The following is a 13,041-nucleotide window of genomic DNA, read 5'->3' on the forward strand; positions in this document are numbered from 1 at the left end:
TATAAAGTGTATATATTATAGATTCCTCAAATAAGCTTTAGACAGGACTCGATTAATGCCTTCTCATATTTAAATGATATAAAATGTGTTCACGAAATCCCAAGAAATAATTGGAATGCATTCAGCCAATGCGAGGGCTGTTCAGGGAGTTCAAACGGCTTAATTGTTAGCCGCATTTCGCTTTGTCGGCCTCATTAATTATAATTTCTGGCAATTAAGTGTTGCCTTCAATTGCAGTTCTTGCTGTTTGACCCAAATTCTGCCACTGGCAGCCGCAGATATATCGAAGCAACTATTTGTGCAGCCGACAAGGTGCAATCTTGGATGATGGGCTGAGTATGGGGGGCAAATGGCTGCACAAGCTGGTGTAAAGCTGAAAACTTTGTTAGGAACGCTTCGCTCTGTATTTGATTGCCACTTCGGGCCATTGTTTTGTTTATGTTTTTCCATTGGGTGTGGTTCTTGTTGTTGTTTTTTGTTTGTTTGTGCTTTGCTTTTGCCTCTTGCCTTTAATTGAGCGAAAGCAGAAAACTTTGAATAACATTTATGAGTTTTTATTCGGTGCGAGAGTTGTGGTGCAGCTTTTGGGTGTTTCCTTTGAGTTGTCTGATAAGAGGTTTAATTGATGATAAAACATGTCGCAAATAAAGTACGTTTTTTAAGATTCAATATTATTTCGAAGTTGATCTGTCAAAACATTTCAAGATTTTGTTCAACTGTTGGAAATGTGAAATGTTCAGATAAATATTAATTTCCACAGGCTGCATCTTAAAAGAAGCTGTTATTATTAATATAAAGTATCATTCTTTCTCTCTAACTATCTGTCCAGCTTAACTATATCTTTTCAATAAAGCTTAATTCGTGTAGCTTTAAGCAGCGCAGTATATGAGAATTGAGTGCTTGCAATTAAATTACAAATTAAAATATCGCCTGAAAGGGTTTACAAATATTTGAGATATTTAATTTAGGAATGTACGCATATTTCAAAGCAATATAACTTTCCCATTCTGCACATTTCCTGCTCAGCACACATTTTTTCCAAATTTTTAATGTGCAATACGTTGCGCTGCTAATTATGTGAGTGCAGAAAGTGCAGGCTGTCCTTTCCCCTTCCCTTCCCCGTTTCCACATCACTTTAAACTTATGTGTCGCCGAGCGGGATGCTTTGATTATTGCCCATTTTAGTGTTTGTTCCCCTTTGTGTACGTGCTCTAATTAATAAGGGCTCGTGTTATTTTGCACTCCTATGTGGAGACACACACGCACACACACACAAAAGACCAGCAAATATAGCTATCAAGTAATTAAAGCCCCGTTGAATCATCATGCGCTTCAAACACGCACGACTCGGTACTTTACAACTTTATGTCCAATGTTAATATTTTGCTTTCAAAACGGTCCAAAAAAGGACAATAGTAAAAATTATCGCATAAGTATTTGACATTTGGATTTTATTTTTATGGATAGTTTAAATACAAAGGTTAATTAGCTGTTAATAAATATAACTATTGCGTATGAGCTAGGTATATACCCTGTATAATATTGAAATTAAAATACAAAACTATAAGGAGTGTGTGTGTGTTTTCTAGCATAGAGTATCTTCAAGTCAGCGTATTTAATTAAACTTTAATCACTTATGTCTGAAAACAATATCCACAGCATAATTTTCTCTCAGCATAAATTAAATTAAATTTCCGCTATAATGTTATACAGCTTAAAATGAAAGTTTCTTATAAAACGTTAATTTTCAGGTGCTTTAGTGCATTTTAATTATAAATAAGTGCTTCACGGTTTCGGTGCCTTTCGCTGGCAACTGATTACCACTCACTTTGCATCCACTTATTCATCTCTCCCTCTCCTCTGCTCTCTCTCCCTCTCTCTCTGCTTGCAGCTGCAACGCATTATTAGTTGTTAGCATTATGAGCGTTCATAGCCTGCAGGGAACGTCGACATCGACTGCAGCGTTGCCAACATCGTGCTGGCAGAGGCAGCGGCAGCGGCTACGACGCCGGCGTCAACAGGAAACGGAAACAGAGTCGCACAGACGGGCTCATAAACAAATGCGCCAGACTGGCAGCGCCAACATATCAGCAGCTTATGAAGATAATGATGACAGCAACAACAACAACAAAAACAACTGCAACAACAACTGCAACAACAAAAACAGCAAGGCCAGCAAAAGCCCCACTACAACTACAAATTATAGCATTTCCGGCTTACCAGATTGCCAACAACAGAAAACGGAACAAAGCACCCAACAGAAGCTTACAACTAGCATACACCCGCGCGCTTTGCCATGGCTCTTTATGTCACCGCTCCTGCTGCTCGTACTCTTAGTTGACCGCTCTTTGTCAGCGACTGGAAATTACTCGAGCCTGGCACTCAATGAGAGCGGCATCGAAATCACATTACCCATTAATGGGACAACAGCCATATTAGCAACAGCCGCAACAACCGGCGGCAGTGGAGCAGCGACCACAGCTCTGGCTCTGAGCGAGCTGGCGGATGAGGAGGATGCTGAAAATAGCAGCGAATATGTTTTCGATCGCACCGATGTGCGAGTCATATTCATCACGCTATATACGATTGTCTTCTGCTGTTGCTTTTTCGGTAAGTACGCATTGTTGTGACAGATTCGGATGGATACAAATTAAATACTTATTTTTGACTATTTACTGCAAGACATACTTGCTTAAACTCAATTCGACCTATTTATAGTTACAGTGTTTTAAATAAGTGCATTTACTATCTACGGTACTTAAAGCTTCCTCCTTCTTATTTCTTTCACTAGGGTCTGTAAGCTTTGCCTCATTTTAGTTGCTTACAATTCCCAAGTGGTTATAACATCGGAAAGAAGACAAAGCCTCGCATATCTAGAGTCGATAACAGTGTTAATGACAAATAATAATGGAGAAAGCCAATTTCGAGGCTTGCTGTTGCTCAAATAAACTCTAAGGCTAATATTAAGAGTATAGTCCATAGACTCTCACCTCCTAACTCAATTGGCTGTTACCTTTCATTTTGTCAGTATCCAAGCCAGCAAAAGCAAATTGGCCAGCTCATGGTTTTTCCTGGCATTGATACCGGTCGAGACATCATATTATTTAGTTGCCTTTTGGCTTCCTGTTTGTATAGTTTCTCTCTTCCCCTCTCACTTTTTTCTCTTGGTATCCCTGGTAACTGCACACTTGCCAATTACTCAATGCTGCTGTTGGCCATAAAAAATGGCTACAGATGTGGCTAAGGAATAAAGGACTTCTTTGTGGCTTGACCACTTGACCGACTCTGAGCTTGTGGCTTTGCGGTTCTTTATTCTCAGTTCATAAGTTAAAAGTTGTTGATGTTGCGGTTGTGCGGCCTGCAAATCTATCGTCATTTAATGCAAATAACGGCAAATGTTGAGCTTTAGCATTTTTCTTAAGCTCTGCTTTTCTATTTTTAAATCCTTAAATAAAAACTACTTGTGCACGGGCTTAACTCAATTCAACAAGTACCAAAAAATCCACAATTAGCTGTTATTTCGTTTTTTTCTATACATAAATTCGCACAAAAAGTTCAAGTTCAAAGGGTATTTAAAAAGCGGCATCGCACCGTTAATTGTTCTCTTTTCAAACATATGTTTATTTAAATTGTGGCTAAGTTAATTCAAACAAGCTTAAAAGCAAATGCAATGCCATTAAATTAAGCGTTTTGTTTGCCAAAGCGACAACTACTGTAAATGGCTGCCACGCAGCGGCGACCCGGGGGTACTGCAATTAGTGGCAACTGGCAAATACACACACACACACACTGACAGACGCAGACACACATCCGAATGTAAAACAACGCAGCCAAAGGGCAATAAAGTGTTGTGTTATCGCATGAACAACAACAATGCGTGCTGTGGATGTGGTTGCAACTTGCAAATTACATGGCCTAATGTTTTAATGATGGGCACACTCAAAGCCCCCACGCACTCACCCCTCCCCTCCACAGAGAAACTTTGTCCAAATGTTTTTGGTAGTTCTTGAAGCAGCAAAAGTACTTTCATTCAAATCCAAGCCAAAAAGATAAAGTCGAAAACCAGCCAAAAACATAAATTCCAACAAGCAGTTAGCTCGACATAATTACTGCTGTTGCGCAGCGTTGCTGGCGCTAAAATTTTCAAATTAAACGCGTCCGATCAACCAAATGCCTATTGAGTAATTTATGCAATCAATTATAATGAGCTGTCACACGAGGCGTATGCGCGATTTCCCGACAAACTCTTAGCTCAAGGTCAGCGTCGGGGGAATGCAACCCGTTCGTGTTTTCTATTTTACAAATTATTTATTTAACTTGCATTGAATTGCATTCAAAATAAGGTTTGTCAAGCTGAGGTTTTCAATTAAATTCATTTATTTTGTACAAATCACTTTATTTTTGTTTATACCACATTTTTAAATATCCGAAACTGAAAATTGTTGCAATCTATTCAGCTTGCTTTGCTCTAAATTTGTTTGTTTTTAATAATTTAACTTGAAGGAATCGCTTTGCAATTACAATATGCTGCAACACCTAGATACTGACACATATGCACACACACATGCACACACGCACATCCACCCACACATACTGACAAGCACACGCTCGCGACAAAACACAAACCGCTGCCAGCGAAACACACATCAACCTGGGCAAATATATTTAATAGTCCCAAACGCATTGGGCCAACAATTGTGGCCAGAATTGGCCGGAAATCTGAGCCCTGAAGGCCAAGGCCAAGGCAAAGTGTTAGCAACTGCGGTTAAAGGCAAACGAATCGTATCTCAGTCACCAAGGCTGCCAGAGCTTTAGCAAGCCCATAACTGGATATTAAATAACAATATGTTGTATAGTTAAATGCACTCGATGCGCCACAACATTTTGTATTATATTACTTTATGCAACCACTGCAGTAGAAATGTCCTCTAATAATATAAATATAAATATAAATATAAATATAAATATTCAATATTTGCCTCCATTTCTCTTTTCTGTCTCACTCTTTGTGTTACTCGCTCACACATTGCGGTCTGGCGTGCACTCGAATAGAAAAATGTAAACAATTACGAATATAATGTAAATTTGAAACAATTTGCGACTAGCTGAAACACCCGCTGCTACTCGTAACAGCAGAAAACATTAATTAGAGCTCAGCCAAAAGTCCATAAATTTTCCCAAATATATATTTGCCGAATATATGCATTGCCCCAACCTCATAAACCAACAACAGCAACCAGACACAAATTTTATATATGTATATATTTATGTTCTTTTTTTCCTTTTTATTTTGGCCTCAAATATATGTAATAATTATTTGTTGGCACACACATGACAAGCACAAAAAAAAAAGAATAAAACAAAATGTTTTTCAGCCGAAACTTTTTTAATTACTTCAAACAATTCTGAACTCACAGCGGAACAAAGCCGTACAAAATGTTCTCAAGGCTGAATACCCAGCCCGACCTCTTAACTGAAGGGTTATCCAAATGTAAAGAAGGGACTAATAAAGGCTGTGCCGGAAATCCGCTTGATACATGTGTTGCAAAGTTTCACTGTTTGCGCTCGTTTCATTTGTTCAAATATACAAGAAAATGTGAAAAAGATATAGCAAAAGAGGAAGTATGAAGAAACACCCAAAATTTAACAGCTAATCTTTTTTTTTTTTATTGAATATCTGTTTAATTTTATTTTGCGCTGGAATCGATCAGTGTCTTCTGATCTCTACCAAGCGGAGTTAAGGGTATATAGTATAGTTATTATTTAATAACTTAAATGATAATTACAAACTTAAAAATATATAACAATAATGAAAGGGAAGTTTAAGTGATGCGTCTCGTTGGTAGGTCGTCGGGGTGTAGCCTTCGGAGGCGCCTCTCACTGATGGGCTCAGCCAGGGCCCTTGCGGCCGCGTTCGGATGCTGCACCAATTTGTCGGAGTATCGGCTGCTGAAGAAGTTGAGCTGATCTCCGACCTTTGTTAGGCGGAGATCGCGTTCGATGGCGTCTGTTGTTACGTACCATGGCAGGCCAGCCACCTTGCGTGCTGCCTTGGCTTGGACCACTCTTATGCGACGAAGCTGGTGTGCTGATGCCGTGCCCCATACTTGGATCGCATATGTCCAGATAGGCGTTACCATCGTTTTGATAAGCAGTGCCTTCGTGGATATGTGCAGCTTGCTTTGAGGCTTTAGTAGCCAATCGAGCTTTTGAAGCCTTCTCAGGCATTTTGCTCTCGTTGCTGTGATGTGAGGCCCCCATATGAGCCTTCGATCCAGGTGGACACCCAAGTAGCAGAAAGAGTTGGTCTGCTCAATGGTTCCTCCATCGAACCGTAGCCCCTGGCAGCTGTCTGGGCGCAGCGTGAAAGTGACGCAGGCGGACTTGGCACAGTTTATAGCGATGTTCCACATAGCTGTCCAGGTTTCGATCTGCAGCAGCCAGTCCTGCACTGCACTTGTAGCAGCTTGCAGATTTTTGTGGGAGGCTAGGAAGGCAGTGTCGTCCGCATATGTTGCCACCAGCAGTCTCGCAGGGCTGAGGACTTCATTGCTTTGTCCTTGTGTGGGCAGGTCCGCCGTATACAGCGTGTACAGCATCGGACCGAGGACGCTGCCTTGTGGGACACCTGCTTTGATGCCCTTAATTGCCGACCTTTGGTCTTTAACGGCCACATTAAAGGTGCGTCCTGCCAGAAAAGAGCTAAGGATGCTGAAGTATGGCGCTGGGAGTATCTGTTTGATCTTGAACAGAAGACCATCGTGCCAGACCTTGTCAAACGCTTGTTTGACATCGAGGAAAACGCCGACGCAGTATTGCTTCTGCTCAAAAGCTTCTAGAACATGTTTTACTGCCCGGTGGACCTGCTCGGGGCAGCCGTGAGACTTTCTGAAGCCAAACTGATGATCCGGGACCAGGCGCGTGACCTCGTCGAGTTCTAAGAGACGGGTTAGCAGAAGTCGCTCAAAGACTTTTGAGAGCGTCGGCAGAAGGCTTATAGGGCGGTAGGACTCAAGTTGAGTTGGCGGCTTACCGGGTTTGGCGATCATCACAATTTTCGCATGTTTCCATTGCTTCGGAAAGTGGCCAAGGCGGAGCATGGAGTTGGACAGCTAATCTTAATTCATATATGCTTACGTTTTCTCTTAAAGTGTGCTTTTTAGTTGCCTTTTTGTGTCAAATGCCGACAAATCACTTCTGCAATGTTCTATCTATGAATTGAGGTAAAGTTATACCATAATCTGCTTTGGTTGAAGACAAATTGTATTTGTGTTCAACAAGCTTAAGATACCCTAAAACCTTAAATTGATTAAAAGCGGCATGCTAGAGTGATGCAAGCGTAGATGGAAATTTCTTAGCTCTACAAATAAACATATATGAATTTAATATGACAAGCTGTAAATTAAACAACTAATTTAATATATCTATATAAATTATATATTTTTTATTTATTTAATTACATTTTTTTTAAGCATCCAGTTATCTAGGAAAAAAGGTTTTTTTTATGTTAGGTATGCACTATCGATAGCCCTATGTAAGCAATATCGATAATATTATTAGGATATTTATGTAATTTGAATTATGGAAAGATTAACACATTACATTTCATCCACTAGATTTATTAGGACATCTTCTAGTCAAATGCTCGGTGTCTGCGGATGACATAAACATATGAAATGAGCACAAATTAGAGACCTTTTTCACACCAATAATCTAGTGAGTCTGACAGAGGTGGACATCTGGGCAATTAGCTTAACTGTCTGCACATTCGATTCAATTGTTAGCCACATATCATAGGCCCTTGGCTACTGTCACTTAAATCCACTTGGCAGGGTTTTCATTTAATTAAGGCTAACAGACATCGAGATGGCAGCACACACACACACACACACGCACACATTGCGATAGATGTGGCCTGAACAAAACCCCTAATTAAAATAAACTTTCAACGCAACATTAAACCCAACGTCGAGGGAATGCGACGAAAATTCTCAACCAGAATGTGTACACTGCCAGCTAAAAGTTATTGCCCCCAATGCACGCAGCCAGGCATAGAGTAAAACTTTCTGCTACTACTATGAAATGAGAGCTTGTCGAGGAGCTGGGCTTGTCGCCAGGCTTGCCAAAATATTTTGTTAACATTTTTAATATCTCCCAGTTGGCTTCGGCTTTTGTTTTGCAATTGTTGCAAAAACTTAATTGACATTTTGATATCTGTTATTCTTAATCTACTTCTTCTACTGCTTGCAGGCAATCTACTTGTGATATTGGTGGTCACTCTGTCGCGTCGCCTGCGCTCCATAACCAACTTTTTCTTGGCCAACTTGGCATTTGCTGACTTCTGTGTGGGTCTCTTCTGTGTTATGCAGAATCTCTCCATTTATCTTATAGACAGGTAAGTCAAAATGCCAACGCACATCTAATGCCGCGACTGTGCTTATTCAGCTTCTTCGGTGTTTATTTTCCGTGCTTTATGATATTTTCTGCGCATAAAGCATTAAACAGTAAATTATTCTTGACTTGTTTATGTTTTATGAGAGCCATAGCAGTCTCTAGCTGCTATAAGCTTCGAGATATGCTCTATAAATCAAATAACACATTGATTATTGTCAATATAATGGAGGCGAGGCAAATTATCAAGGACTTTAAATAAGTTTGTAACTTAAAACACGCTTTAAGTCCCTAATCTTAAATGCACTTTTATATTGATTATAGTTAAACAAATGTGTTTGAGCAGGGTATCTTTTGATGCATCACTCCCAAGTGGAACATAAAAAGTTTATTTTTATTTGTTTTCTGGCTTTTTTCTGGCATTTGATTTCTTATTACTATTTTGTTATTTTATATTGCGGCTCGTTTGCGCTCCAGACGAATAAGTCAATAATCAGCCGAGAGCAAATAATAAACAAAGACAAGCAAATATAAATGTTGCACATATATATTATTAGAATTTCATTTTGAGTATTTGTGTGTCGGAACTTTCCGAAAACAAATAACATAAATGATACATCCAAATTTATTGACGGTCAAATGCAAAATACATTTCATAGCAATTTTTAGGGGAATTTATGAATTTATTTACTTTTAGTTGGCTCAAATTTAATCAAAATAAATATTTAACATAACATGCAAATACTAGATATTGAATTATGGAAAATATATATATAATAAATAAATATTATATTTAGGCATTTATTTGCGTTATTTGAAATTTCTGTTATTAGTTTAAGAGCTGCTCTCATTCATTTTGAAATTAGGTAAATATATTTGATATATAAAATGTGTTGTTTAAAGAAAAACTTGTGTAAAAGCCGCATTCAAAATTAATTTGACCAGCAGCTGTCAACCAATTATCATATGAAAAGGTCAATTCTATTATGGCCACATAAAATTGCACAGCTTGGTCCCATTTCGTAATTGGATTTGCTGAGTGGGTGTGAAAATTTAGTCAAATATTTAAATATGTTGGTCCTAGTTATTGGCGTGGCTCATCAAAAAGTTGGCATAATTCATTTGCATAGTTATTTATTTATAAATGTTGATACTGCACATATACATGATTGATTGGGGTGTCGGGCTGTGGTGATATATGCAAATTATGGTTAAATAATTTATTAAATGTATATAACGCAACAAACTATGTCAGGCAACTGTTAGGTACAGCTACGTTGGGATACACTTTAATATTTATACTTTATGTATTTATCACATTTCAAAATAACTCTTCATATTAAATTATAAAAATAAATCCCAGCCTTTACGGCCCAGATACTTTTAAGGCTCGCTCATGCTTCTAATGCAGGTTTAAGTACCTCAAGTTTTTTATATCCCTCTCAAAGACTCCATCAAATGACTGCATTTTAATATCATGGACAAAAAAGTAAAAAAATACATGAAAAACGTGTCACGTATATCGAACGACAAAAGTACATCAATTTCCTCTTCCGGCAGAGCCTTTAACAACACCCCCTTCCCCTACCTCCTCAGCACTCTAATACTCCTGTCAGTGGCGCAGGTCGCACAAAATAGAATTACTTGTTAATCCTCAAGCACAATGAGCCCAAGGCTTTAATTTCAGACCGAGAAATGCAATAATAAAAATAAAGGCCAAGTGCGATAATCTCCGGCAACCTCTGGTTAAAACGACACCTTAATGTGGCATTAGTTTTCCCGACGTCTCAAATAGAATTTATGTTGCCAACTTTTTCGCTCGTTTCCATTAGATTATGCCACGATATTTAAGGAGAAAAAATAAGATATTTCTAAATGTTTATATTCACATTATTTTTGCAATTCTTTTCAGCTGGGTCTTTGGCGAATTCCTCTGCCGCATGTATCAATTTGTGCACTCGCTCAGCTATACAGCATCCATTTTCATTCTAGTCGTCATCTGTATGGAGCGTTACTTTGCTATTGTACATCCAATAACCTGCAAACAAATTTTAACAGCTGCACGTTTAAGGGTAAGTCATCGATAGAAATCGATTTCTAGCGTATTTTTTTTTGGAGAGAACGTGTCTATATTTTAAAAGCTAGAGAAACTTAAATTAAAAATTTCGTTTATCACACTTAGATTAAGTTAGTTTCACCTATCTGGCAGTTTTTCCTGTTTCATTCCCAGATCAAAAAATATCGTTTACTATGACTTAGATATATGACAGCTACTTTAGTTTCCCACTATTAATCTATTTCCAACACCATTTTATTTATATAAAACACGCCGAATTAACAGTTAGTGAGGATCTCCTATACCATATCTTTATATGGTCACATTTTCATGGAAATAATGTATAATTATTATTAATTTATAAGGCACTGTGTAACCCAAAAAAGTGTTTGCAATGTTGAGGCCATTCGAACCTAAGCATAGAGTATTTCGTAGCTGAGTTATATTTTCTTTTATATGTATTTAACTAGCTTCGCCCATCGCGACATTGCTGTGTTGTTGTTGAATGCTCTACATGCAAAGTTTCATCTCCATTCTAGCTAGCGTGCACATTGAGTACGTAGCCCTTGCCGTTTGAGCTGTACCTTGACTATCAGTCAATCAATCAGTCAGTCACTCATTTAGTCAATTAGTCAAGACAAACTCCCTTGTAGACACACAGTTGAAACTTATTGCATGACAAAGGCAACATCTATATTAATAATGGCTAATTAAGTGCAGGAATATATATGTATGTATGTATATATATATCTATATGATTATTGTAACTCATTTTAATAGATATAATTTAATCGCACGAGTTGAAAGAGAAGAATTAAGGGCAGCTATTTTTAATTATAGTGTATAGAAATTAATCAGCTAGTTGAAGCTAGCAGAAGTTGAGAGCTTAAGCAATGAACTTGTTTTTTGTTGTTTTATTCTCTGAAATCGAACGCACTTTAAGGAAATAAATAATAATAATAGCAGTGAAGCTCATATTCTTGATACTCTGAAATTGTTTATATTTATTTTCACGCGTGCAATATTAAACAGCGTTTAATAAAGTCTGCCACATATGCATGTTATGTTTTTCAACATTATAATATTTGCATATATAGGTTAATTGTTCTCTTCAATTTTAGGGCGTATCATCATTTGAACAGAACTTAGGGACCTGGTATCATCAAATTCCTTCCATATAATGCCCTCCCCATTGTATCCAGCAGGATTATACTCTTTATATTCTCCATTAAGGTTGGCAAAACTATGGGTGCATAAGGGCAATATGTTAAATAGCTTACCGATTGATAAGTTTGGAATACTTACTAATCAAGATTTTCGCATGAATTGAACCACCAACCGCCTTTGAATGCTTTAGCACAGTTTTTCATCCAATAGTTGTCATTGTCGCGGTCGTGGGTACTGAATTTTTGTCGTATATTATATGTCAACGTACGTCCGTTTCCATCGTAATAGCCGCCATTAAATTCGATTTGCTGTAATTCGTAATCCGTATCCTCGCTGCCAACAAGAAATTTGGAAAATGTAATAAATTTAGTCCGAAAAGTGAAGGTCTCCAAAAAAACAAGCAGCTCATGCGGCTGTGCAGCAGTCATTCGGTGCAGCTTTTCCAAGCCAATAAAGAATTCTCCATTCAAATCGCCGAAGCCATTCCGATAATCGTTCCAGTTTCTATTGAAATTTACGCTGCCATCCAAACGGCGCTGAATCACCGTCCAGCCGGAGCCCTGAAAGCGAGACTCGCAAGGCGCCATAAATGGGCCTACGCCAGGCACATTTAATACCTGAATATCTGAGGAATTGCCAAAGGTAAGGCAGCTAGATGCCGCGAGTGTGTTGATTCGATCCTTGCACTCGGCAAGTTGTTCATTCTTTTGCCTAAGCTTAGCCGCGTCTGCTCTAGCTCTGACCTGCAGGTCAGTTAGCTCAATATCCTTATTGTTGCAGGTGGTCTTATAGATCGCGATGCTATTATTTAAATACCCTATCTGTTCCCGCTGCTCGTTTAATGCAGCGACATTGCTATCGATCTGCGCCTCGTATGCAGCGATAAGATCTTTTAGTTCCTTCACTTTGGCAGCATCCGCCATAATCTTGGACCTGAACGCAGCCACCTGTCGCTTCATTTTCGACACGTCCTCGGCATTAACCTCGCAGTTGACAGCGACGACATCTAATGTGATTTTAAAAATGTGTATACCTTTTGCATATAAGACCTTAAATCACAAAAATTACCATCTTTTTCACTGCTGCTCACGTTGAGTTTAACAAGTGGTTCTTCTTGGACTGTCTGATCGTAAGTTTCGGTAATACCTTGTCCATCAACCACAATCATTTCAACTGATTGCGGCTGTTCCTCTTCAGGGATAAATTCCAAATGCGAAAAAGATTTTGAACTAGTTAAGCAAACTTGCCAGGCTAGGCATAAAATGATTATCCCTAATATATATCTCATATCGAAAAATATATATTTATATAAATGTTTTTTCATTGGCTGGTAAGGAAAGCACAATACGACACAATCGAATGGTTCTATAGCTTCGGCTGTCAAACTTCAACTGATTGATATCAGGCAATGCCAAAGACGAAGAAAT

The 13,041-nt window shown here is 38.4% G+C and overlaps 1 protein-coding gene across 2 annotated transcripts in view; it reads left to right on the forward strand.

Moving 5' to 3' along the window:
* The window catches only part of LOC115758612 (trissin receptor), a 43,632-nt gene that overhangs the window by 20,234 nt on the left and 10,357 nt on the right, over window positions 1-13,041 (forward strand). For both annotated transcript variants that reach the window (XM_030699343.1, XM_030699344.1), the window contains exons 2-4: window positions 1,892-2,610; window positions 8,251-8,395; window positions 10,304-10,463. In XM_030699343.1, the coding sequence (XP_030555203.1) occupies window positions 1,920-2,610; window positions 8,251-8,395; window positions 10,304-10,463 (996 nt within the window). In that variant the 5' untranslated portion in view covers window positions 1,892-1,919. The remainder of the gene's footprint in view (window positions 1-1,891; window positions 2,611-8,250; window positions 8,396-10,303; window positions 10,464-13,041) is intronic.

Source organism: Drosophila novamexicana, unplaced genomic scaffold, assembly GCF_003285875.2.
Source record: "Drosophila novamexicana strain 15010-1031.04,08,12 unplaced genomic scaffold, DnovRS2.1 tig00000193-arrow-pilon, whole genome shotgun sequence".
NCBI classification, from domain to species: Eukaryota; Metazoa; Arthropoda; class Insecta; order Diptera; family Drosophilidae; genus Drosophila; species Drosophila novamexicana.